The sequence below is a fragment of the Pelmatolapia mariae genome, linkage group LG9, assembly GCF_036321145.2.
Source record: "Pelmatolapia mariae isolate MD_Pm_ZW linkage group LG9, Pm_UMD_F_2, whole genome shotgun sequence".
Taxonomy (NCBI): domain Eukaryota; kingdom Metazoa; phylum Chordata; class Actinopteri; order Cichliformes; family Cichlidae; genus Pelmatolapia; species Pelmatolapia mariae.
The window spans coordinates 19,857,456-19,882,972 of NC_086235.1; the positions used below are offsets into that span (position 1 = coordinate 19,857,456).

The window sequence follows — 25,517 nt, forward strand, 5'->3', positions numbered from 1 at the left end:
CACTGTAGAGTCTTGAATCCTTTGCAGGAAGTGTTTATTAAACAAACAGCACACATTCAAACACATGTATAAAACTCCAGCTGCTATTGCAGCTGGTTTATCATGGTGATGAGGCCTAAGGGCAGTTGAGCCCCAAGGGTGCGGCAGGTTTCTAATAAGGCCTGAGGCTCATTCAGCTGGATACAGCACTGGTCTTGCAGAACATCTCGATTAAACTGATTAACTGTCATTATCCTAGATCACAGCAGATCGCCAACTACTCCTCAAAAATATTTAATCTCTACCTGCATCGATGCATCCACCTGAATATAGCCCTGGATTCTACAACTGCCTGGTGAGGTGAATACAGCACAGATCGCCTGTTAACAGTTGCAGTACTATTCTCCCCGTGGGAGTGAAGACAACATGACCATATGATCACAGCAGTGTGTGTGAGAGTGCAGTCTGTCGCGTGACGTGGCACGATCTGGATCAGTTCCCACCTGGTCAGGACAGGCTTGGGTCCTGCTGGGTCTTCAGTAGTTCTGAATGCGTTTGGTCCTGGATTAAGCCCGATATGGAGCGATGTACAGTAGCACGTACCAGTTCACTTTGGCCAAGGTCGTTCCCAATATAGAACATTCTGGGTGGACTCTATGGAGTGCGCAGCCTGCTCATGATCTGGCCCAGCTATACCAGGCTGCCGGGCCAGGAGACTACAGTAAGCGCCACCCGGCTGCGCTGCTCTTTCAGCATGGGCACCAGGGCCGAGTGGCTCATTCCTGCTGTCGACAGGCCGTTGACTGCCACTATCATGTCACCACACCTGAGATGACAAAGAGAGACATGTTATCATAGGCTTAGAAACAGGACCTGATAGCTTTGGGCTCAAACAGCACTACATACATGAAGACGAGCCTTTTGAGATGACTGTGATCATCAGCATATTAATTTGCAATTAAAATAATTGCAGGGTACAGTTTGAACTCCAACATCTTTAATGGCACTTATGAATTTCCCACAATAAGCTGTGCAGCTGTATTTTAGTAACATGTAACCTTGGGTACCAGAGTGGCTAGGGGAGGTGTTTTTAATAGGTTTTAGAAAACAAAGCTCTGTGGCATACAGATGATTCTTATTAGGGTTATTTCATTGTTTGCTTTTTTTTTCCCAAAAAGACTTTTTGACAAAAGGAAAAAAAAATATCGCTACCTTTATTCTTCAATCTCTGAGGAAAGATTAGCCTTTATTCTGAATATTTTTTTGTAGTACTGACACAAAAAGGGTACAGAGAAAGGAAGATCCCTGACCCCAGTTTAAAATACTCAGAGAGAAGACATATCTACTGTAACTTTTTAAAACCTACAATAGATGTTATTCGTTTTGATATATGCACAGATGAGTTAAAGAACTGAATTATTTTATGGCTTGCAAGCTGCGTTATGATAATAGATAAGACAGTTATGCCTCTAAATATTAGCATAAAAAATAAGCGCACACTACAAATGTTGGCCTTTTGAGCCTTTACAGCTGTTAAATAAGTTCAGTCAGGACCAGTACAATCAAAAGAATAGTTATTTCTGTAGTAATTTATATTTCACAGGGAGATCAGGTATGAAAACACTGATTAGGTCAGACACAATGTGAAAAGGAGGAGCCAGGGTGGTGATGGGTTGCAAAGTGGACAGCAGTTGTGCAACAACTTTGGGCAGGCTAAAGCAGCTTAAACAGAGTGCCCTATCTGAGATTTACCAATTGGATGAAAGGTATCAGATGAGCCACTGTCCAATTTAGGCTGGCACAGAGCTCAGCTGATCTGCCAGGATTACAGCAGAGCTTGAACTAACCCTTTGCTCTGTACTTGCTGAAGCCTCAAAAGCCTCAAGCAGACAGCCTGGATTATAATGATCATTATACACATATTTCTTCTTAAAGCCCGAAGTAAAAATCACACAAAATTATTTATTTATTTATTTTCCCCTGTTTTTGTAAGCCACATTTTATCATATAAAGCACAACTGATCACTCACTTGAGGCGGCCGTCATAGTATGCGGGTGTGCCGAGGACGATGGTCTTGATAAAGAACGCCTGGTTGCCATGGCTTTCCTCATATCCCCCGACGATGCTAAATCCCCAGCTGCCAGGATGGCTCCTGCGCAGAACAATCTCATGGCTACTGTGGAGGTAGCTGCAAGGAGAGGGTGGAGAGCAGAGTGAAGGAGGGCTGGACAGACAGATGGACAGACAGATAGATTGATTATGATCCCACGAACAGATTCAGGACGCTCATGTTGATATTTTTAATACATAGTAAAAAAAAATTCCTGGGAAAATATGACAAATAACCAACCAATCAGCACAAAGCCCACAAATCAGAAAGTTAATATATAATTAGTTAAGATAAAAACAAGAAAAACATGACATTTAATGAAGATACAAGCTTTTCTTTATTGTATAATGTCCTGTTTGAAGCTGCTGACAACAGAACAGCACCCTTCTAAAACACCATCATATCACAAAACACAATCACACATCCAGAACTATATTGTATTTCCTCTGTGTGCTCACCTGGGCAGGCCCAGCCACATGACCCACGATGGGGACCAGTTGGCATCAAAGTCACTGTCGTGAGTGTGAGGCAGCAGCTCATCATGGTCCTGCTCTTCCACCATGCTGACTTCGAGCACTCGCAGCTGGACCGAGGGCGACGCAGCGCTGGCCTTCAAGGTGCCCACGGCCTCACTGTGGCTCAGGTAGGTCAAATCCTGCCCGTTGATGCTCAGCAGCACATCACCTGAGAGAGGAAGCGAGAAGATGCAGTGGTTTTCTGATGTGATGTTTGGGTTGTGGCTCAATCGGTCCAGAGGAAGCGTTCACCTCTTTTGATTCGCCCATCCCTCGACAAGCAGCCGTGCGGTTGGACGCTCGTCACAAAGATCGGCAGCTCCCCGCTCTTGCTGCCCCGCCCTCCTGCAACAGTCATGCCCAGAGACTCGTGTGGTTCCTTCTTCACAGTGATGTGTTTCTCCTTACAGGTCACACACTGGGACAGGTCCTGGGAGCAATTGAAACACAAGCTTGACTTCAATAACAAAAAAAAAAAAAAAAAAGTATACTCTTTTCATTGTATTACATTTAAACCTCAGTTTCGATTTTGATCTCATAAAATTAATTTTATAACAAAGGAAAGGTGAAACAAAAAGGGCAAGTCATGTCCTCACTCTGTGGGTGCTGGTGCGGGACAGGTGTATGGCCACAGGACTCGGGGTAGAGCTGTGGTTAGGCAGGAAGTGATCAAGGCAGTAAAGGTCTCTAGTGGAGCTCGATTTTGGCGGTGGCGGTGGAGTTGGTTTGCTGGGTCGGCCAATTAGCAGGTGGACTCGTTCTCCACTGGCCTGAAAGGGCAGAATCTGTGCTTTAGAGACAAATCTGAAGTAGCAAAATTATTTTTCAGCCCCTGTCTGTAAAACCAAAAGGGAAATCCAGGATTGTAGACCCAAATGAACAAACTGCACCTGTATGATCTGAGCAGCTTGCTCTGGGGTGCCGTGTCGCAAGTCCTGTTCATTGACTGCCAGCACGCGGTCGTTACTCCGCAGTCTGCCATCCTTGGCAGCCAGGCCTCCCTCCAGGAGATCTAACACAAACACCCCTGACTCATCCGTTCGCCGTACCAGCTTGATTCCAAGCTGCTCTGTGGAGTCTCGCTTATGCAGGGTGATTCTCAGAGTGGCTGGGCTGGGTGGGGTGACTTCGGGAGTGGAGCAGGGGGCATGGGGGACTGCTGGGGTGGAGGAGGAAGAGGAGGGAGGTGCCCGGGAGGCACAGCGACGCTCCCGGAGTACAGTCAGCTGCAGGGTGGTGCAGGGGCGGGCCAGGGTGGAGCGAGCAAAACTGTGTGGCACGTTACTGATGTCCACATTGTTCACCTTGGAGTGGAGAGGAATGGAAAATAAAAACTAGATGAGCAAGCTAGCTTTGAAACATGACCAGTTTCTTAGCTATCTGACGCATTTAAGTCGCACACTCATTTTCTTTTAGCTCTGTTTTGGTCAACACCAAAAACAACTGAGAAAGAAATACAGCGTTTATAGCTTCCCCTGTCTGAAAGGTAACTAAATTGTGTCTGTCTGCTCTCTGGAGCTTTCTCATGGAAATGGACCATAAATAGAACCTTAAAACCACAACAGTGTGCCAAAGGGTGCTAACATCTTCTATAGGTCATCACTATTAGTGAACTGCTCACTAAGGGTGATCCCTTTCAACTACAAGTACTCATCTGATTACCATTAACAGAAGACTATTGACTAGAGGAGCTTTAAATAGTAGACCAAAAATAGAAAGTTGACTAAGACGAAAGTAAATGTGGTGCTGAGAGAAAACAACTGGCCAATTTCTAAGTGAAGCTCTAAACTATCCAAAAATATATACATAGATATTTTTCCCCAAAACACAATGTGGAAACTGATAGTCAGGATAATTTAGAAATGTTGCAGTCACACAGCATATCCAGAACAATGTGCCCTACTCCACTGTTTACAATATTCTCAGCACTGCACTATCTGCAGCACATCTCCCACAGACTCCTAATAAAATGTTTATTAAGCTCTTGTCTTCAACAAATCTTCCAAACACTCTCTGAAAACACTGAAAATTTATACCTGAAACTGATCTCTCACCTGGAGTATCTGATCCCCGGCCAGCAGCCTCCCGTCCCTTGCAATGACCCCGTCTCGGTAAACTTCTTGAATCACGATGTTGATGAGAGGCGTCTCATTTCCACCAACAATGCTGATTCCCAGCTCTACATATGGGTTTGCACGGTGGACCTCTATGGCAGTTATCTCTCCTTCAGGAAGGGAGGGGAGCTTCACACAGCCTAGAGGAGACACCAGTGACATTATCAAAAAAAGCTTCACTTAAGAAAGTAATTTCCACATCTTTCCAACCTTTAGTACAAAGCTGACTGGATGTGATTATCCATTTTTTGTATAAGACTACAAGGTATTTCATTATTATTAAGTAAGGTATTTCATTATCCAAGGTCCCTTTGAGAAGATCCTCAGTGAAAGGAACAGATGATGTCATACCCTCCTCAGCAGACAGAGGCGGGGATTCAGGGCAGTCCCAGCCAGAGGAGGTGGAGCTAACGGAGCGCAGGAGATGGATACAGGGATTACTGAGGGGCCGCTTCACCCTGGGGACCACACACTCCAACCCTACTACACCTACAGGCAGAAGGACACGAAGAGATGGATGACAGCTATATTATTAACTTTACTGACAATCCAAGGCCGATAGATCAACTTACTGTCTTCTTCGGTGCTTTCCTCAAAGGCTGGGTTGTCAAGGCCGGCATCATCTGTCCACACAGGCCCATTACCGCAGCTGTTATTGGGTCCAGAGGGCGGTGACGGCGTGCGGTCCCTCAGGTCTGTCTGTGGTGTATGCGGTGACCTGGGAGGGCTGGTCACCATTGCTCGCTCATCCCCGCTCTCGCATCGTGGACCGTCCCCATTTGTCTGCTGACTCCGCATCCCTGGACACCTTTCATCAAGCAACAGGTGTCAGCGTATCACCCCATCCGACATGTAAAGAAAACCAAGCTCAGTTAACTTGATGTGGTGCTCGCTCACAAGAGAAGAAAACTTGAGAGATTTTTTTTCTTACACTGCTGAAGTTTACAATGACTTTAGTTAACAGGTTCTTTCTAAAATTCCAAAATTAAATCAGTGAAGCACAAGTGAAGCTCCAGAAACATGCTGACACTTTGAATAGTGCAATAGTGAGGGTTTTTTTTTAACCCTAACTACTATGCAAATTCATATTTAATGTTTTTGATTTTTAAAATTTGTTAGAAGGTTGAATAAACTCTAAAAATTAAAATTTTCTGGCAATTTTGTCCTGGTTCAGGCTTTACAAGGATAAGATCCCAGGAAAAAGAAGAAAAAAAAAAGTCTGTTTTTGTGGTTGTGATTTTCAGTTGTAAATTAGCCTTGACCCTTCAAACTGTCTTGAATTAATAACATCATCTAATTTTTCAAGCAACATGAAGATCTTAAAGCTCTGGGAAGAATGGGAATTCTATGCTAGGAAGCACTTCAAAGCCATAAAACAGCGAAAAAAGACGTCTTTCCCAAATTCCCAAAGGCAAAGGGCAGCAAATGCTCACATCTGAGAAGCTGAAAACAGAGAAAACTGCTGATTTGTTGTATGAATGGCTCTGAGATCAGATAATGAGCTACAAGTTAATTATAAAACGTTTCCTTAAAAAAGAAACACAGGACGACGTGTCCCTTCTTCGCCTACAAAAATAGAAACACTTCACTTAGAAACAATTTAAAAATAAACGCACAACAACTCCCTCAAAGGGTCAGTATGGTATCAGCCTTAATTTCCTTTATTACTGTAAGTGGTAGCTTAGAGGTGACAGGTGTTTAATCCCTTGTGACACAGAGTAATTTTGTTTTCTTTAATGAATTTCCTTCCTTGTCTAATCGTTTTTGCAAAGAACAAATAATTTTGACAGGAAAACTGGTAAATGCTAAAAACAAAGACTTCTGCTCACATAGATGTAGTCATTTGGTTCCTTTGTTTTTTTTCCAGGGACAGTGAAAGTTCATTCCTCACACGTACACGGGCAACAAAATGAAGCAGCCCACCGTAATCATTGTGGAACACCGTGTCCTCCTCTTTTAATCTAATGTCTGATCCCTAATCTTCAACAAAAACAATGTTGACTTTTAAAGTCACACAAACACAACGGCAGGCTGTTGGCTGCTATCTTAAACCTAAGTCTGCAGGGGAGCAGTGAGCTCGCATGAGGCCGAGGTTTAAGCTTTGCTAAAGAATGTCGTGTTAGTCCTCGCGGTGACCTTGTGTGATCTGTTAAACCATCTTTCCTTATCTTGTCAACACAACCTTACGCGTGTATTCTTTCCTGAGGTAAGACCGGGATGCAAATACTTTTAAGAATAAATGTTTAAAGGGGATACACTCAAGAGATTTTCCCCTTACAGCCTCACTAGAAGACGACAACTGGTGTTGTTACGCAACATTTGACCATTTACCGTTATCTTGTTGACTTTCGGCTTCACTGGCTGGCACTTTGCTACACAGCGTTTCTTTAAAAGGGATTCTTTTATAGAAAAACAGCTGACTCAGAAAAGCTTTTAAAGGACTGTAAGTGATAGTCTGTTACCCTGATCTTGTTAAGGAAAATCTCCTCAACTTAATCGTGGTGTTAGGAGGACAGTGGAAAACCAGTCAATAAACCAACGTCAAAACACTGTAAATACTCTGAAGAAATTCAACTACAAAGGAGTCTGCTTAAAGATGAGAGCACTGGTTTTAATGCCTTAACCAGGCACAAACACATCATCACATACTGCTTGAATTACATCCTTGAAGCAGCAATGACAGCCTGACACCGATGCACGCACACGTAACCGTGCACTTCGGTGCAAGACATGGCAACAGAGGAAGCAGGACAGAGAGAGTAAGAGGCAAAGCAAACCGAGAGACAGACTGAAATAACAAAAACAGTGGAAACCAGCGAGTAAATAATGTTTTTTTGTCATTCTGAGTCACGCTGACCTCACACCCCACTGCGTTCGACTCACCACAGGCCGGGGTTGCCCTTGGCTGTCTCACAGAAGAAGTGGTTGAAAAGATCTCTGGTGTTGAAGTTGCTCAGCATGGTTGCAGAATGAGAACACGAAGGCTCCTGGTCAGCCAACCCATGACTGTCGAAAGGGAATCACTAATCCCCCGTCACATGACCTACAGCCCAATAATCCCTGCAGGGTCTCACAGCACCTGGTCCAAACGGGCCAAAAGCCAAAGCGTGTGCACGGGATGGGGGAGACCTTTAAGGTTAAGAATGGTGGGTAAGTCTATGTGATGCGGACTCTGATTTGTGATATCTCCACTGGTTCAGCTGAAAAACAAGCCAATCACAAGGACGGATTGGCCCTGAATGCTGCTTGTGGTTATTACTAAAAGATGTTCAACCGATCGCCTGGTGGCTTTGTTAGCTGAGAAGCTAAGCTCATGAAATCCTGACTGCATGCACGGTGTCATAATGATCTCATGCATTCATCTGTCTGCATAAAAGCTTTATTACCTGTGTTTAAGGTGCGCCTCCAGGTCACAGCGAGGCATGCTGAGGGAGCAGACAGGGGTCAAAGGGCAGGACACAGACAGCTTGTCCAGCAGCTTGTGCACCAGGATGCTGGACCTGCGGCATGCCTGCAGCTGCAGCCGGGTCCTGTCCAGAGGGCAGAAGTCCCTCTCCTGGAGGAAGCTACGCAGGCAGCGGGCGCAGAAGGTGTGTCCGCATGGCGTATCGAGAGGCTGCACCAGCGGTTGCAGGCAGATGTGGCACACCAGATCGTCGTCCACTTCCAGACGGTAGTTGTAAAGGTGGTTTTCCCAGCTGCGGTGGATCTGGCCACACTCGGGACACAGAGCCTCCAGAGCTGGCTCCACGGTCCCAGCCAGACCCACCTCGGAGCCCGGGCTGCCCATGTCTTCTCCTTCAACGCAATTCAGCTTTGGCACGACTGAGTCCAGCTGGGATGCAGAGCGGTTGGGAAGGGGCACACACACTCCTATCCCATAAGCTTCAGAGGCTGAACAGGTGGCGGAGAGGACAGATGCCCCCCAGTGGCTGATGGCACATCACCCTGTGGGTCAGAGGCCAAAACAAGAGAGTTAAACAGCTGTTTCAGAAAAAAAACAAGACAACAAGTGTTGGGCATTTATTCATGTGGCAAATGCTTTGTGCACGTGTGCCCACGTGTTTGCATGAGACCGAGGGTGACACCGTGTGTGTGTGTGTGTGTGTGTGTGTGCACGTTTATGTCACTGCTGAGATTATGTATTGCTGCTTCTGTCCACTAATCTGGCAGTATAATCTCTCTTTTGCTCTCGCCTGCTCCAATCTTCCAATTCCACAGAGAGGGAATTATCTGGGATTGAGGCAGAGAGAGGGCACAGATCAGAGAAAGTGAGCTTGGGAAAGCAGCAGAAAAGGAAAGTGGTGCCGGCAAGATATGGAAGGGAGCGTAGACAGGTGGAAGAAGAAAAAGAAGAAGAGATCAATGGGATGTGAAAACAGGTACAAGGGAAGAATAAGAACATGGAATGGAAGAGAGGATGGAAGGAAGGGGGGCGAAGCCAAGGAAAACGCTTGATATTTTTGGTTCAGGCTGGGTACAGTAGATGAACTCAGTCTCCTCTACAACAGAAAGAGAACACGCCCAAAGCAAAGTCTTGAAATATAGCACTCCAGCGAGCAGAGCGTGTCCCCAGAGCTAATGCACCACAGTGTGCGCTGATCATTTCCACAGCGTTTCACATCCAAAGCCCCTCAGACCCCCTCGGCCCTTCTATTAGCCCAGCCTCCGAGGGGCCAGATGCTATCAGCCGACAGCAGAGGGCGTGCCTCTACGCTCAGCGGGCCCAGCCAAGATACAGTGACTACCTGCCTCTGTTCCAGCGAGGGTCTGCTCCTGTCTCCATGACGACCTGGATCCCGTTCTGCTCAGTGGGGCTTGACATTCAGAGTGTAGCCAGAGAAGGATGCAGAGGAGCCACACAACAGATGCACTCCTCTCAGCAGGATGCTCTGCACCTCCTCGGTACAGCCTGAAAGCTTGTCAGACAGCGCAGACGATGATGATGAGAGTCCCCTTGAGTCGTTTTTTTCTGCTCTTTTCATCTCGTCTGGGTCTTTTTTTTTCCTTCCTTGTGACAACCTGTCCCTCCTGTCTCCTTGGCCACCCCACCGGTAGTTACTTATTTCAGCCTCCTTTAAGTACGTGCTCCTCCTGTCTGCGTGTGACTGGCTGCTTCTGTCTCTATCCCGCAGCTGGACATGAATTAATCATGAGGACACAAGGCTTCTCTGTTTCTATAACAAAGCTGTGACATCACCACATCACACACACACACAAACAAACACACATATAAACACACATATACGCGTAGACATGCGAGCGTAAGTCTACAAAACCAAAAGCAAACACACACGTCAAGCACAAGGGCGTTTTTAGGTACCTGTGAATGGTCTTTATCAATAAGTAAAGTCTTCGTGTTTTCACTGTGACGGCACTTCAGAGCAGTGAAAAGCACTTAAATGTGTTTTAAACAGAGCTGTTGCAACAGATTCCTTTATACAAGCAATATGAAGACTGGCAAATGCTTGTAGAATATCTCTTTTAATCCCACCACACAGTGTGTGTGTACATGTGTGTATGAGAGTCCAAGGCCGGGCTGTTATTGTCATTGCACTGCTTTCCATTTCAGTAAATAACACTCTTGTCCCTCTGGTTATTGTTCGAAATGACAATCTAATCTTACAGGACACGACAGTCCAGTGTGCAGGAATTACATTTTCAAAGAAGATGAAATGATGTTTTAGGCCACAGATTTAAAATCTCAGGTCCTCTCGGCTTAGCCTACATTTTCATAAAACCCCATCTCTCTTATCTTAAAAAAAAAAGGCTCTGGTAGCCACTTGCAGGAACAGGCCTGCTGCTGCTGCTGTTCTGCAAGGTCTGTTGCAATAGGCTGCCTTTTTTTCTTAAACCACCCCCCTCCACACCACCCAGACACACAAAGATAACAAAAAAATGACACTGATTTAATTTAAATTTACAATAATTTTTTTCTGGCATAGACCTGATCTACCTTGGGAGCGCTCCCACTGCAGTGTCATGATCAAATACGCAAGCCCGACACACTTACATATACCAGAAAATTTTTTTAATCATTGCCCCCCATCTGTCTGACTCCATCCTACCCTCCCCACAAGCGGAAAAACCTGGGACCGATGAGGCGACAGCAGCATAGAAAGCAAAGCCAGCCACACACTGACACCGCTCGCGCAGGCAGATGTGATGTGACGTTACCTTTTCCGGCGGCTCCTCCGCGCCGTGCACTCCGGCCCCAAAAAGGGGGGTGATTATTAGCCGCGGGACCTCAATCACGCATCCACCGCAACGGACCGTTCCGCAAAACCCGCACGAAAACGCCCCCGTGCCTTTGGCAGCGCTGACCCCGCCCACTGCTGTCCGTCAAAACCGAGTGGGCGGGGCATACGGTTGTCAATCCAGAGGAGAGCTAGGGGTTGGCTTTAAGACCGCCTTTTCGTAAATAAATAATTAACAAACAAATAGACAAATAAATAAATAACAAAATAAATAATATAAAATAAATAATAAAACAAAATGTGTTTAAATATATTTATGTATATAAAAAAGTTAGCAAACACATCAAAATAGATAACTGTATACATTTGTAACGCAGACAAACATGGGTAAATCGATACACGAATAAACACATATAACTAAATAAATAAATATATATATACATACATTCATATATGCAAGATGCATTAGTAACTACATATACATAAATAAATAAATAAATAAATAAATACATGTAACAAACATAAAAACGTAAATAAATAAATGCATACATACTGTAAGTTATTCTTTTTGAAGATTACTGGTTACATTGTAGACTACTGCTATAAAGGCTTAAAGGGGGCGTGAGATTAAAACTTATTAACATGACTTAGTTTTATTTTAAATAATAAGTGAAACTTAATATTACAGCTTTCAGTTTTGGATAAATGCCGCTTTTAAAGATGAGAGTGTCTCACTTTCTCAACAAGTTTTGAGAGATGTTAATAGATAATTAGCACAAAAAACCTTTCCACTGACGTATAACATTCACCAAGCAGTGCAATAAAATGAAGAAACCTCACCAGAATTTAGGTCGGTCGATGGTCAGAAATAATGACGAGAAAAACATTGCCAACTTCTTAAGTTAAGCAAATATTTTTGATGCACACAGCAGCTTTATACCAGTTTACCGTAAAATGGGGAATTAAAAATAACCACTGCGGCATCGCTTTCGTTTTCCTAAACGGGTTCATTTTGTTAACTGTGTGATAAACAGAGCCCAAACTGAAATATCAGGATTTCTTTTTTTTTTTTTTATTATTATAACGTTTTAGTCGGTTACTGACCAAGAAAGTTATTTGGGAGATGGCAGAAAACAGAAAAGGAGAAAAGGGTGGAAGGTGAAGTTAAAAATGATCTGGCATTATTCAGGGCAGCAAAAATCCTTGGGGTCCTCGGTCGGAGGACCTCGCGAGGAGGTAAACAAGCAATGCTGGGTTAATTAACGATCATCCATCGATTTTAGCGCAATTAAGTTTGCGTGTGATCGCGATGGCAGAAGATAATGAGCTGGAAAAGTATGTAGTGTGTTAATATTTGTCCTCACTTGGTATTTGCGCACTGGTGAACGCAGGTCTAAATCTGTAACAGCGCTCCGTCGGTAAAAAAAAAAAAGAGGCTCATTTATTGTGTTTGTTAGACGAGCTCGTGATTGTATGGTGGCACACACCATCAGCTGCCTGTCCTGTATAAAAGTAGATCAGCGGGTCTCCTCTGCTGGGATTGTGCCGATTCAGCAGCTCGGGTCAAACCAGGACACTGTTCCCCTTTTGCTCCTGATGATTCACTTTCTCTTCCGCATCACTCTTGTTTTCTCTCACTTAATTAGATTATTCTCCCCTTGGCTCCCCCTTGAGGATTTGCGCCATCTTTGTCCTCGGCTTCTCCCCATTTCTCATCCCCTTCACGTGAACAGTGTTTGACGTTTTTTCCTCTTTATTTATCCATCTAGGCGTGCAGTGGAGGAGCTCCTCAGGGAGACTGACAGAGCCCGCGTGAGAGCAGAGACCATGGGCCCTGCAGGATGGTGAGCACCGTGTCTGACATGCCATCTGTCTGACTCTTACTTATTTGCTTTAGTAAGAAGGCTTGGTAGTTGAGCCTCACATAATGTGTGCATTGCACTTGAACTAAATGAAAATGACTGCCGTAGTGTGCGATACTGCAGATTTTTGGTATCGATCTGATACCAAGTACATAGACGGCGAGTATTGCCGATACCAATACCGTTAATTTTAACTTGTAAAGGAAAATGAATGAATCGTCATTCATTTGCAACAGATTTAATGAGCATTAAATCGCTGTGATTGTTACTTTTCACTATAATTAGTTAACACATAAAAATGCATCTTTTAGCTTTTTGTGGCATTGGGTTTTTTGGAGACTTGGAGTGTAAATGTGCCTGTCTCTGCAGCACGCTAGGTTAGATTCTCTAGCTTAAATGTGTTATAAGCTATAAATAAAATTGATGTGGAGGTTAACACCAAAAAAGATTCCTGTAATTTTTTCATAGTGCATGCCTCACTAAAAAATGATTTAAAGCAATTCCTTGGGCTACATACTGAACTTAGAGGATAGAAACAAAGCATCGTTCCTATTGCGCTAGTATGTGTCTAAACCAGTGTTGGTATCAATACTATCGATACTATCTTTGGATTGATCCACCCACCTCAAATTTGAATCCAGTGTGAACAGGGAGGAGACTGGTGACAAATAAAAATGACTGAAGGTCGAAGGTGCACTAGAATTACTTAACACTACATGTTAAGTAATTGGGATCCATAGCATGTAGGAAAATCCTAGGCAGGTCCTGCTGATTCAGATTATGATCTAAGTAATGGAATAATGGGAAAAAGTATCTATGTGACAGTCACACAACTCCTTGTGTTTCAGCAGGAGGAGTGAGTAAAGTGAGAGCAGAGCCATTCCATACTAAAACAACAAAATACACACACACATACATACACACACACATATATATATATATTTAATGTGGTTAATAAAGCCAAAATTTTACCTTCAGAATGAAAATTTTCAGTGTTGCAGTCCCTCAAAGAGGACATGAGTGGGTCAGATTTTGGCACTTTTTAATTTGGCTTATTTCTTCTAGCGTCTCAAGCCCTCATAACTTCTTCTACAAAATATATCTACGTAAAATGAACCTTTAATTTCTTTTATACTCTTTTTAAAAAGTGCAACCATATAAACTTTACACCTGCTCAAAATGTCACATCCTACAATAGAAGAGAATGCATGTATTTGTCTCTGTACAGGTGCACAATGACATTTGGAGCATCTCCCTGAGCAGTGCATACAATTAACATGCATCAAATACAAACTTATTTTAACTTGAAGTGAAAGTTAAAATAGACACACATACCCATTACGCTGTCCTTAATGATCTTAGACAGGATGTTCATAGTAGAGGCAGTGTAATGTGTTTATAGCCCCTGAGCAAACTTTGAGCATCAGTATTATGGGATATATCCGAGCTTCAATAGCAAAACTGCACAAATTTAAAATCTATGAGTGTGAAAGTAGTATAACACATGACTGTGTTAGAAAATGATTTTGATTTCAAAGGAGAAGGTGACCCCAGTGTAAAAATGTAGGTAAATGATATATCTTGTTTTGACCTGCCTCCAATCTGACATTTAAAATTGACCCAAATGCTTTTTTTTTTTTTTTTTTTTTTGACCAAAAAACAGATAAAGAAAAAAAATCCAGGGTATAAAGGCCTGCTTGTGTTATCCTATGCCACAGATATTAAATTAGTGCAGTTTTGCTTTTGAAACTCTAATATATCCTATTTAAAACTTCAGATCCTGACACTTGCATTAGGCGTTACATTGGTTTGGCTGCTGCTTTTAACAAAGCTCCAATTTGTTTTTCACCTCCTAAGTTATGAGTATTCAAAAATGCTGGAGAAATACTGTAGACTATAAAAAAGCGTACTCGGAGGGCCTGTAACTCATTTTGTAGGAGGAAGCATGGATTCATTACATACAATAAAGTTATTGTCCTAAAAAAAGAATATCTGATACTGATAGGAGGACAGATGGAAGGCACTGATTGATTTTTCATTGAATGTGTTTAGATTTATGGTCCCATGCTGCTCTCTGCTATTTAGATCAATGGGAAAGGCATCAGTAAAACGGGGTTGGAAGCTGTGGTCGACTGCACACATTTGATAAAAGTGATGGTCGTGCATTAGTGCACCCAGTAAAAGTAAAGAGCAACTCCTTCTCAGATGAATGAGGATGTCAGTGCAGGATGTAATCAGACTGTCACCAAGAACCGCCCTACTGTAAAACAATTACAGTAGAGCTGCACTGCATTCATCCCTCATTACAATGAACAGTGCACATTTGAGAGCAAGTGGTCGTATTCTCGACTGGTGGATAAGCGCCTGAGTGGCAGAGAGCAGTCTCCTAGCATGGTTTGTCCCCTCATTGAAAGTCAATATGAAGATTTTAAACGATGGCCTTTCTCCTGTGATGAAAAGGTTCTATCCCGGTGGTAGTCGTCTCTTCCACGAGCCATCCTCAGGGAACTAAATGGTTTAAATATGAATGTAAATGTAAATTTTATGTCATGGCTTTCACAGTCACTAGATCTCTTACTAAAATGCTTTATATTGGGGGTTTATTTCCATTAATTTGCCTGTAGTTAAATGTTTGGTATTGTGTAACAAGCATGTAAGACAATTAATTTCTTGTTAGCAAAAATACAGTTTTAAAAATGTTTGCATTGTTATTGACTTTTCTCTGCACTGAGTTCATGCTTTAAGGCCATTAATAGGGTTCTCTAACTAATCTAGGGTCATATATAACCAGTTTGGTAATATGTAAAAACACCATGATGTCCTGGAAAAGCCTGGAATGTTTGATCTTTTCTGCATTGTGTGGTTATTGCTACTTTTTATCTCACTGATATTTACATTTAAAGTAGTCAGACTTGAAACTAAAATTGTCATACAGGTCTAATTGAGATCAAAATGTTTTACAGCAAAACCTTGATGGAAAAAATGACAATCTGATACTGAGGTCATGAATCCAAATCACCCAGTTTAAGCCATTGAGTGTGAGTTTTTAAGTTTTAAAAAATATATATTTTAAATACCACAAAGAGATGTCTAATGTCCATTTCTGAGGATAAAATCTGTGTGGAAAATCACAGAACTGTTTATTGATTTTGAGGGAGGCTTAATGCTGGAGTCAGCCCATAAAATACTGCCAGCTTTTAATCAGTTTCACGAGGATTCAAAGGCGGAAAGAGCAGAAACACTCAGTATCCTCAGCGGTGGCTGCAGCTCTGTGTACGAGGACTTTTAAAGATGAATCTGCCCTGTGAGTCCTGTGTGGCGGTTATTAGCTCTGACCTCAGTGACGACCATCCATCTGTCTCTCTAATGGTCGCAGGGGTAAGCGTAACACGTCTAACTAACCTCTCATGTCCTTCACTTCTCTTTCAGGTTGAAATGTCCTCTGCGAAGCACCAACAAACGCTTCCTCCTCAACACGCTGCGCTCCACCGGCCTGCAGCGCCGCACTGGCGAGCCCGGAGCCGGACACTCCACCGCAAGGGGGCGCCTGAGGAGCGATTCCCCAGACAGAGGCCGCAGCAGGACACCTCCCAGAGATCACAAGAGTAATGGAGGCCACATTGATCATAAACATCATCACAGGGACGGCCGCAGAAACAGAGATAAGAAGCTGGATAGAGACAAAGACAGACGCCACAGAGGCGACAGAGAACGGAGACACACTGATAGACCGAGCCGAGACAAAGACGCGCACACACACACAAACTCCACGAGTTAAAATAGCCCAACTCTGTGTGTGTGTGTGTGTGTGTGTGCGTGGACTTAAACCTGAGAGGATCTGCTGACTTTGCTCAGAATGAGCTACACGAAACTTTAAGTTTTTGTTACACCGGATTGTAAAGGTGGACAATTGTCTCTCATGATGGGTTCAGTTGCTGCGCCCCCCCCCCCCCCCCCCGCCCCCCCAGTAAACTTTTGTCTGAATAACACATCCCACACGTTTATGTTCTTCATTCTCTTCGTCATAGTTTGATGCAGTTATGCTTCGCCCATAAGAGCAGGCTTTGTTTCAATCATAATGTCATTACCATTTTTCTGTTATTATTCACTAGCCATGATGTTTACATAGGCCACGCTGCAGTCGCCACTGGGTAAGCACATGTTATCGCCTGTCCAACTTTTTGACATGTATACACCAGCTATCACAAAGGGTTTTGTTTGTCAAAGGAGAGAGGAAAAAAAAACTTTGTTTTCCCGACACTCCTACATGCGCCTGTGCTTGTGGTTTAGTGGTCTCTAGAGGATTATGTGTGGCAGTAAAGTATTTTAACCCTTTAACACATACAGTATTTTCACCTTTTGTAAGGTTTGAGGATGGGTGGACGTTTGCTGAAGCCTTCAGTGTCCTCTCCATTTGGCCTCTTTTTTTTGTTTTTTTTGTTTTACTGTTTCACAGCCTTATATAAACGTGACAAATGTCAAGCTCTTTGGCCCTGATTACACACGGCTCTATTACAGCCACGTTAACCTGCATCACTCCTCGCTTAGGCCATTACATAAAGGAAAAAAAATCTGCAGCTTTAAAGTTGACTAAAGTGCATCTGAGGCGCATCATGCTTCATAAATCACGTTGTCTCCACTGTAGAGGAGAATGGCTCTGGTTAACTGTTTCCTTCCTCTTTGAAACAATAATCAAATATAAACACCATTAAGCCATAGTGCAGGCGGTGTTTTGTGTAGAATTGGTTTACTTGAACTTTATTGCATCGCTGAGTGCCCCATTAAGATACAGTCGAAAGTGGCATAATTGCTTCTGAAGAACTCCGGGCAAATACGGTCTATTGATGCACACCAGCGAGGTAAAAGCCCGATCTTCCTGTAATTTTTCCTGAAAAATAAGTAAATCGCGTTCGTCTCCGCGTTGCGTAAAGGCGACACCGGAGAGCTCGAGGGCTGTGGAGACACGCTCCACGCGCACGGCTGTTAATTGAGTTCAGTCCAGTCACTCCAGCCTAATTGGTTTAATGGCGCGAGCACACGCCGCCGCTGAAGCCTAATGACCAGCAAACACCGGCGAGAGTGCGGCGAGCGAAGTGGCCGCATGAGCTCTTGTTTGTTGTCGCCAAGATACCTGCGTGCGGAGACCGTGGACCCATGCGTGCGAAATGGTGTTAAATGATGCATTTACAAAAGTATAATGGGCGCGTTTTAAACGTTAGAGGGGGGAAAAGCAGATAAATGAAAAAAGTGGGCTGTGTGTGGTGTTTGAGCTTTTCGCCAGAGTTTCCAAGACAACTGTTTCTCCATCCACGTCTCTTATCTGGCGGGTCAACCAATGTTTGCGCCCATACGTATCGATTTATCAACCTCAGTGTGCACACGAGAGATATATCCATATAAAATGTCGATGGCTGTGCTGTTTGAGGACAATCCAGCTTGCCTTGCGTGAGAATCGTGCTCCTTCCAGACGCTCTTGATTAATAACTCCCTCTTTTGCCCCACATGTGGAGGGAGCAGTTGCACGGTCACCTGTTTTTGTTGTTGTTGTTGCTGCTGCTGCTGTTGGGGTCAGACACAGGTGGATGCCAGGTAAACCTTGGGGTATTTACAGAGTAGCATTGATTTACGCGCAGTTGTTCAGTTGGCTGGAAAAAAAAAAGCTCCCACGAACTGCAGAATATCCTGGAAACTGGGAGCTATCGGCCTGCCGTTTTTGAGCAAACAGTGAAACCAATGGCTTGGGCGCTACAGGATCACATGGTGGCAGAGTGACACACCTGTGTGGAGCAGTAAGGGCCTCGCAGTTGCGCCTGAGGCAGGTAGAGCTGAAGGTTTACGCCGAGGTAGGGCGCAGGTTACGGTGCGTGTGTGTGCGCACGGGTCCTCGCCAGCCATGAATCGGGAAGATCATTTTTATCCCTCTCAGGTTTTTAAAGACTCCTGCGCGTACCAGAGATCACAGGGTGATGACTACAGCCACAGCAGCCCGCCACCCTGCCTCTACATGAGCAGGCAGGTCCACTCCGTCTACACACCGCCGTCCATGGGAGCCTTGGAGCAGGCCGGCCTTCCTGACATTGCTACCACTTACAGTTTGCCGAGTATGCGGGAGGATCCTGGCGTGCCCCAGCTCCTCCACCACCAGCAGCAACAGCAGACCCTCCAGCCGCCTCCAGGCTACAGTGACCCCGTGGAACAGAGCAGATATCACCTGCCATTCCCCTGGATGAAAACCACTAAATCCCACTCACACACCTGGAAAGGACAGTGGGCAGGTAAACACTCAAACAAATCAGCGTATACAGTGTGATCATGAGCGTGCTACAGAATCTGACTGAGGGGGAATACAGCTCTTAATTTGAGTTCAAAGAGGGCTTCAAATTAAAATATGGGACAGTCATGTTTACACAATTTAGCTATATAACACGTAACTTTCAACTGACTCCTTCTGAGGCCTTTAATGACACCATGGCCCCAACAATACGATCCTGGGTGTTTCAGTTTACCTGTCAGTCATTTTTGTGAAAGGCCCGGGAGGTGAGCGGTTGCTTCATATCAGGTATTATCGTCACAAAAATGTGAGTTTTGTTTGTACAAAAACATTTTCATAAATCACGGTATCTTCAGTCACGAGCAGCCTAATAATAGTCTTTTATATTGCCAAGTCGTTTGTAATGTGGTCTTGATAACGTGGAACACAAAAAGAAACTCTAAAATGTAATGAACTTTTTTTAAGGAAACTATTTTTCACGGAAGAGTTTTCAGTGGACTGAATTTCAACAAACTTGGAGAGGCTTTCCGTGCAGCGAATTTGCGTAAAAGCAGTGCGGTGGTTAGGAAAAATATTTTGGTTAAAATAAAAAGGGCAAATAAAGTTCTCGTACTTTTCTTACGTCAAAATGAAATTCCCTGAAAATATTTCTTCTGATCCTCTCTCCTAAAGAACTCTCAATGGAAGCGTTATGTATAAACGAGCCACTCTCATAAAGTCGAAACTGAATAACTTACACTCTGATAGAACAGGCCCACGTTGTTTTATTATTCTGAGATACTTAATGGACAGTGTAAACGTATTATATATGAAATTTTCAAACAGTTAGCATGAAGTTAAAAAAAACAAAAGTCTTTAAAATCAGCATGAACGACGGTAATGGGAATGATGCCCAGAAGCGAAACTATAAATTAGTGCCTTACAAATAGGCAATAATTATAATCAGTGGCTTCACATGATTCATATTAATTTCTAACAACTTGACTATGTAACTCTAATTAAAAATAGTCTGCATGATGGCATATTTCAGTTTCACTTTGAAAATAAATGTATATTAAATGCAGTATTTTTATTATTATTATTTGGAACGTATTAAATACAAATTTAGCTGCACATTCAATGTCATAAATGAATGAATAGTCTTTCTTGTATTGATGTTCAAAATAAACAAATTTTATGAGGGAATTTAGGGTTGCACAGCTAAAATAAAACGCTCTAGAAGCTCTTCAAACTAACTGATGCGTGACTGATAACATGCAAATAAAGACAAGAATTACTTTTCTATAATATTTTAAATCTTTGTTTTTTACTTGACTGTTTTAAATGTAAAGTATGTCATCACAGAATAATTGAAAATGGAAGAGATCATTTTTAAACAGTCAGTTCATTAAAACGTGGATCTCATCGAGTTGTGGACGTAATTAATTAATAAGTTAATTAATTTGTTCATTTATTTTAAAGAAGCGGTCAATGGATTCTTCTAAAGCGTCTAAAAACTTCTGTTGTTTCGGTTTTTATCTTCAACAATATGAAAATACATAAAAAAATTAAAACTTATATACAGCTTTCACTGACTGTAGCAAAGACTTCCTGATTGTGGTTTATGATATGCACAGTAATTAATCTGCTTGAATTTCAGCTGTGGGTGATCACGTGCACTGGGAAATATGTTTTGTCCTCGAAGGAAATCTTAATTTAATCTCTAAAACAAGTGATCTATAATAATCGTCACCCCTAAAATCTAAATTAAACCCGTTTGAATGATCCCCCGTAATAATCACCTGTTGTTTGGCCAAGTATTTGGTTAGTACTGGTTAAATAAAGAGTGGCTGGAGATTCTTCTTTACGTTCATTTCCAAGATTTTTTTTAACCTAAATAAAAACACTTTTCATAGTTTACAATTAAAAATGTAAATTTACACTTGAAGTGCTTCAGATTTTAATAAAAATTCATTTTTATTACATATTCTCGCTTTTAAAGGGCGCTAATTCTCCGTGTGGTTTCAGGGTCATACGTGATGACTGAGAATGAAGAAAACAAACGCACGAGGACTGCGTACACGCGCGCCCAGCTGCTGGAGCTCGAGAAGGAGTTCCTTTTCAACCGCTACATCTCGAGGCCGAGGCGCGTGGAGCTGGCGCTGACCCTCAGCCTCACCGAGCGCCACATCAAGATCTGGTTCCAGAACAGGCGCATGAAGTGGAAGAAGGAGGAGGACCGGAGGAGGGCGAGGGGGGCCGACCCCGACCAGGACTCCTCCATCACCTCTGGGGACCAGGGGGAGGCCGCGGGAGGGGTTTCCTCCTCAAACGGACCTCACGCCACCACACCCCCCGTGTCCCCTCTGCACGGTCTGTCTGCCTCCGGCTCCAGAGAGAGCGCATAGATACAGCGGATCTATTTTGAAGACTTTAAGATTTTTAAGACTCAGACCTGAACTCATATTTAAGGGATCATTTTAACTTTGACTGAAACTCAAATCCAAGTTTTAGGAAACATGTACATATATATTTTTTTTTCTGAAAAGATTGAGGGTGATTATGGGGGGGAATGTCTTAAGAGTTCATGTATCAGGTATTTCTGTAAAGTCCTCGTTTACAGGGACCCCTCAGAAATTTCTCTTGGACCACCATAAGCCCCCTGACTGGATTTCACAGTCTGTTATTTCTGGACTTATTTAGTGACATTTCTTTATCGCTAAACATCCTCTGAGATAGGTTCAACACCAGATGGCACGCGGAGACAACAAATTCACCGAGGACGAACTCCTTTCCCGACAGCGGACCACAGACATGATTATCAGTGCTGTTGTTTTCCATACATCAGTGTACACTTGTATATACACTAAGATGTATTATGGAGATTGTTAATTAGAATCAATGATCCACATGTTTTATTGATTGGAGATTTTATGGATACATTCAGAATTAAAATATACCACAGCCCTTGAGCTGAGTGATGAGGTTTAGAGGCAAACTGGCGCAAAACTCAACCTCTGACACTTCATAATTTGTTCGCGCCATCACTGAGCAGCAGACTTTGGAGGCGCAAGCGGCAGATCTTCTTCACCTCCTCGATGCCGCGCGCTCTCTCCACTGCGCGCTTGTTCTGGCAGCGCTCGGACAGCTGCCGCAAGATGTTCGCTTTGTCGTTCATCCGGGCGCAGATGACAAATGGGAAGCCGAAGCGCTTTTTGTACTCCTCGTTGAGACGGGCCATGCGCTCGGCTTCCCCCGAGGTCAGCACGTCCATTCCGGCTCCCGCCTGCTCCTGGCGCGACTCCCGGGTCAAGGTGCCTCTCTGCAGGTCCCTGCCGGCCAGGTCGGGGTGACACCTTAGGATCCCCTCTTTACCTGCACATACAACCGATCATTTCTGTCAGTTTATGGCATTAAACTGATACAGGCCTACTTATTAAACAAACGCGTAAAATTAACCCGAGCAGAGGGTAGAAATGTTACTAAACTAATTCCGTGGATCACCTGATTCTGGGAGCTCGTCGATGAAGTCACTGATAGCAGCCTCCAGAGCATTTAAACTCACAAACGGACGCCTCGACCACACAGCGGCTGTTATAACAGGACATTTTTCCACCACGTTACCGAAAGTGTTCACAAAATCCTCGTAAGAAAGAGCATTTACAGCTGAAATGTCCATGACTTATGGGAACAGTCTGGTGCCACAGGCAGTGTTTGTTGACCTTTACGCAACACTTTGCAACAAGGGTTAACGCACCGCTGGACACACAGAACACCCCCCACCCTTCCCGGATAGTCTGGCAGTGGTTAATATTTTCTTATGGAAACTATCATCTGACACTGGAACGAACAGTTGGCTGAGTGTAAAATAGGAGGAAAACAGTGATTTAAATTTTAGCTGCAGGGTCCTTATTCAGCATTAAAATTCTGAGCTCTGGCGTCCCCTAGCGCTGAACGAAGGTCAGCAAAGAATATAAATCAGACGGCTATCCATTAAAACAGCGCCGATATTGAGATCATGATAAGGCTTCAGTGGTGGAAGAAGTAGACAGATCCTCTACATGAGAAAAGCCTGTAGCGATAGAGCTGCAGGAAAATTTTACGTAAGCTAAAAGACCTGCACTGAAAATGATGGCATTATCAGACAAATTCAGGGGATCACATTTCCTGAACGAGGCTCTTTAAGTCTGAATGGCTAAAACTAATTGTGTAAACCTAACTACAATTGTCTTTGTTTTCTTAGAACCGATAATGACGATAATGATACAATAACTAGTTTTAAAGTGTCTTTGTGGATATTTTGTTGACTCCATTTACACATTTTTACATGCTTTACTGAACAGGTATGTGCCACCCTGCCTAGACCTCTTGCCTCTCATTTGCCCCCATTTAAAGTTTTCTAGATCCGCCACTTTAAAAAAGGAAACATTAAAAAAATTATTTCATTACTGTCATTTAGTAAAATCTACTTTTAAGTAGAACACAGCTAGGAAAAAAACAAACACCTTTTTTCTAATCTTTGATATTTTACCTTCTTATAAAAGTTAATTGTTTTTCTCTTGGGATCAAAATGAGAAACACACAGACACATACTCAACATAAATATATGACCCATGATATTACATTGTAATTAGCAATTTTATTATGAATGAGTAAAGCAACTTTTACTGCATAATGTATGTATAATACAGACATATGCCAGAATACAGTATATAAAGTATACACCATATAAAGTCTATGAAAATAAGAATCTACAAACTAAATAAATAAAATGTTTGCAATCATTGATGGGAGTTTAAAAACAAGAAAGATAATTTTTTTAGTAACAATATCTTATCTGATAAATCTAGCGCCACTTATTTTGTAGGAAATTGTTTTGCAGCCAGATCTAAAATACTTTATTTAGAAAAATTAAGATTTTTTAGGGAAACTAGCATATTATAAAATAATTAGATTATGTTATAGTAAAACATAACTTGTTTGAGTTGTATATAGAAACATTTTGTAACATGATGGTTGCAGAAGATCCTTCTCAGATGTCTGACCTCAGATGTATCAGTAACCAGTCTAATTTTCTGTTTCACTCAAATGTCCACAGTGGTCAATGGATTGTTGCAGTCGCTTAAGGTCTGGTGGTTATGGTGTTATAACAGCTGAAAGAAAAGAAGGAGTGAGATGATAATGGTTCTTTGTCCAGCTGCGGCGGTGAAAATGTTAAACTTTTCTTCAGAATCTATAAAAAACAACATGTCGACCTTCTGCTCTCAGTGTACAAGCTGGTCACACAGTGATGATGAGCTGTGTTTTTTATTGTGTTTTTAAAAAAGATTAAATATATACCTTATTTTTGATGAGGAACATGAGCACTCCACTGACTACAGCCAAGTCAGCAGGAGAAGCAAACTGCCTACTTTCAGCACCATCATGTTGTTATAAGTAGGTAGACCCCCTATAATATAGAAATACAAGGACAATAATGATAATTGATTAATTAAGAATTGATGTTTTATTAAAAAGTAATGTAAATAAAAAGTTATTTGTACCTTTAGAGAATACTGGGTAATGGGTTTGGCACCAGGAGCCCACTAAATTTGTCAGGCAAAACCTGATTTGGTCTCCTTTTAACACGTCTTTGCTCACTGAGCTCTTGATCGGCTTGTTGCAGGAAAAAGTAGAGACTGTGTTAGAGACTGTTTTAGAGGCATTTGGGACCTCATCCCAGGATGAGTCTGTTTCACTGCAGCTGTGAAACAAAGTAAAAGGAGTTTAAATAATCAGAGCTAAAATGCTCTCCGAGCTGAACGGCTGTGCAGGTAATCATACCTGTCATTGAACTCAGAGCAAAACATCCAGGTATAGTTTGCTGGCAACAGACTGACAGTCTCAAGGTTGAGGGTACCATCATCCTTATTAAACGAGAAATTGAACTTTGGTTCATCTGGAACAATATCAGATGATGTCAAAGAATCTCACATTTTAAATATAAAGCATAACTACATTTAAATACTAATAAACTGTAACAAAGGTTACATTAACCCACCTACAACACACACTGATATGGTCTTTGTTTCCTTTTGTCCTCCAGCCTCCAGGTGTAACTTATAATTTCCTGATATGAGTGGATCACAAAGCTTCACAGTGCTGAGAAACAGTTCATTATAGACCTCATATCACATGATTACACTGGACAGCAGCAGTTCTCTGTTGCTGCTCATGAAAAACATGAATGAATGAATAGTTTTACACTTCCAAATGACGACAGTTTGCTTCATTGAAGTACCTGTGCTGTGTTACCCATGTCTCCCTGACACATTTAGTCCTGTTTTTGTCAGGAGTCTCCCAGGAACAGTGCTGGAGAACAGGATGGTAGGAAACAGTGGCCTGCAAGCAGGTGCTGGATGCCTCCTCAGCTGATATGATCTTGGTCTCATCCAGCTGTGCAGAGAGGAAACCTTCATCTGAGGAAACACAAGAATAAACCAGATTTAT

At 42.8% G+C, this 25,517-nt stretch overlaps 4 protein-coding genes across 10 annotated transcripts; 2 read left to right on the plus strand and 2 right to left on the minus strand.

Moving 5' to 3' along the window:
* Positions 1-19: 19 nt before the first annotated feature.
* lnx2a (ligand of numb-protein X 2a) lies at positions 20-11,036 on the minus strand. Of its 6 annotated transcripts, none has more exons than XM_063483665.1 (11): positions 10,897-11,035; positions 8,106-8,667; positions 5,292-5,527; positions 5,071-5,208; positions 4,660-4,859; positions 3,496-3,909; positions 3,202-3,375; positions 2,858-3,035; positions 2,549-2,774; positions 2,010-2,204; positions 21-805 (listed from the first exon to the last, which is right to left on the minus strand). In XM_063483665.1, exons 2-11 carry the CDS (start codon positions 8,507-8,509, stop codon positions 670-672), a joined length of 2,301 nt encoding a protein of 766 aa, XP_063339735.1. In that variant the 5' UTR covers positions 8,510-8,667; positions 10,897-11,035; the 3' UTR covers positions 21-669. The 6 variants fall into 6 exon arrangements, with proteins under 6 accessions (XP_063339739.1, XP_063339735.1, XP_065327733.1 ...); XM_065471661.1 differs by lacking the exon at positions 10,897-11,035 and adding an exon at positions 9,472-9,883; XM_063483666.1 differs by lacking the exon at positions 10,897-11,035 and adding an exon at positions 9,468-9,883.
* A 1,095-nt stretch (positions 11,037-12,131) lies between these two features.
* On the plus strand, positions 12,132-16,707 carry si:ch211-140b10.6 (protein POLR1D-like). 2 transcript variants are annotated; one of them, XM_063484360.1, is made up of 3 exons: positions 12,132-12,152; positions 12,686-12,760; positions 16,208-16,707. In XM_063484360.1, exons 2-3 carry the CDS (start codon positions 12,744-12,746, stop codon positions 16,554-16,556), a joined length of 366 nt encoding a protein of 121 aa, XP_063340430.1. In that variant the 5' UTR covers positions 12,132-12,152; positions 12,686-12,743; the 3' UTR covers positions 16,557-16,707. The 2 variants fall into 2 exon arrangements, with proteins under 2 accessions (XP_063340430.1, XP_063340429.1); XM_063484359.1 differs by having other exon boundaries at positions 12,134-12,251.
* Positions 16,708-17,427: 720 nt separating this feature from the next.
* Positions 17,428-22,014, plus strand: pdx1 (pancreatic and duodenal homeobox 1). Its single transcript, XM_063484358.1, has 2 exons — positions 17,428-19,053; positions 21,057-22,014. The coding sequence occupies exons 1-2, from the start codon at positions 18,672-18,674 to the stop codon at positions 21,434-21,436; spliced, it is 762 nt and encodes a 253-aa protein (XP_063340428.1). The 5' UTR covers positions 17,428-18,671; the 3' UTR covers positions 21,437-22,014.
* Positions 22,015-22,053: 39 nt separating this feature from the next.
* Positions 22,054-22,707, minus strand: urad (ureidoimidazoline (2-oxo-4-hydroxy-4-carboxy-5-) decarboxylase). The gene is made up of 2 exons (XM_063484617.1): positions 22,533-22,707; positions 22,054-22,403 (listed from the first exon to the last, which is right to left on the minus strand). The coding sequence occupies exons 1-2, from the start codon at positions 22,705-22,707 to the stop codon at positions 22,054-22,056; spliced, it is 525 nt and encodes a 174-aa protein (XP_063340687.1).
* Between the last annotated feature and the right edge of the window lie 2,810 nt (positions 22,708-25,517).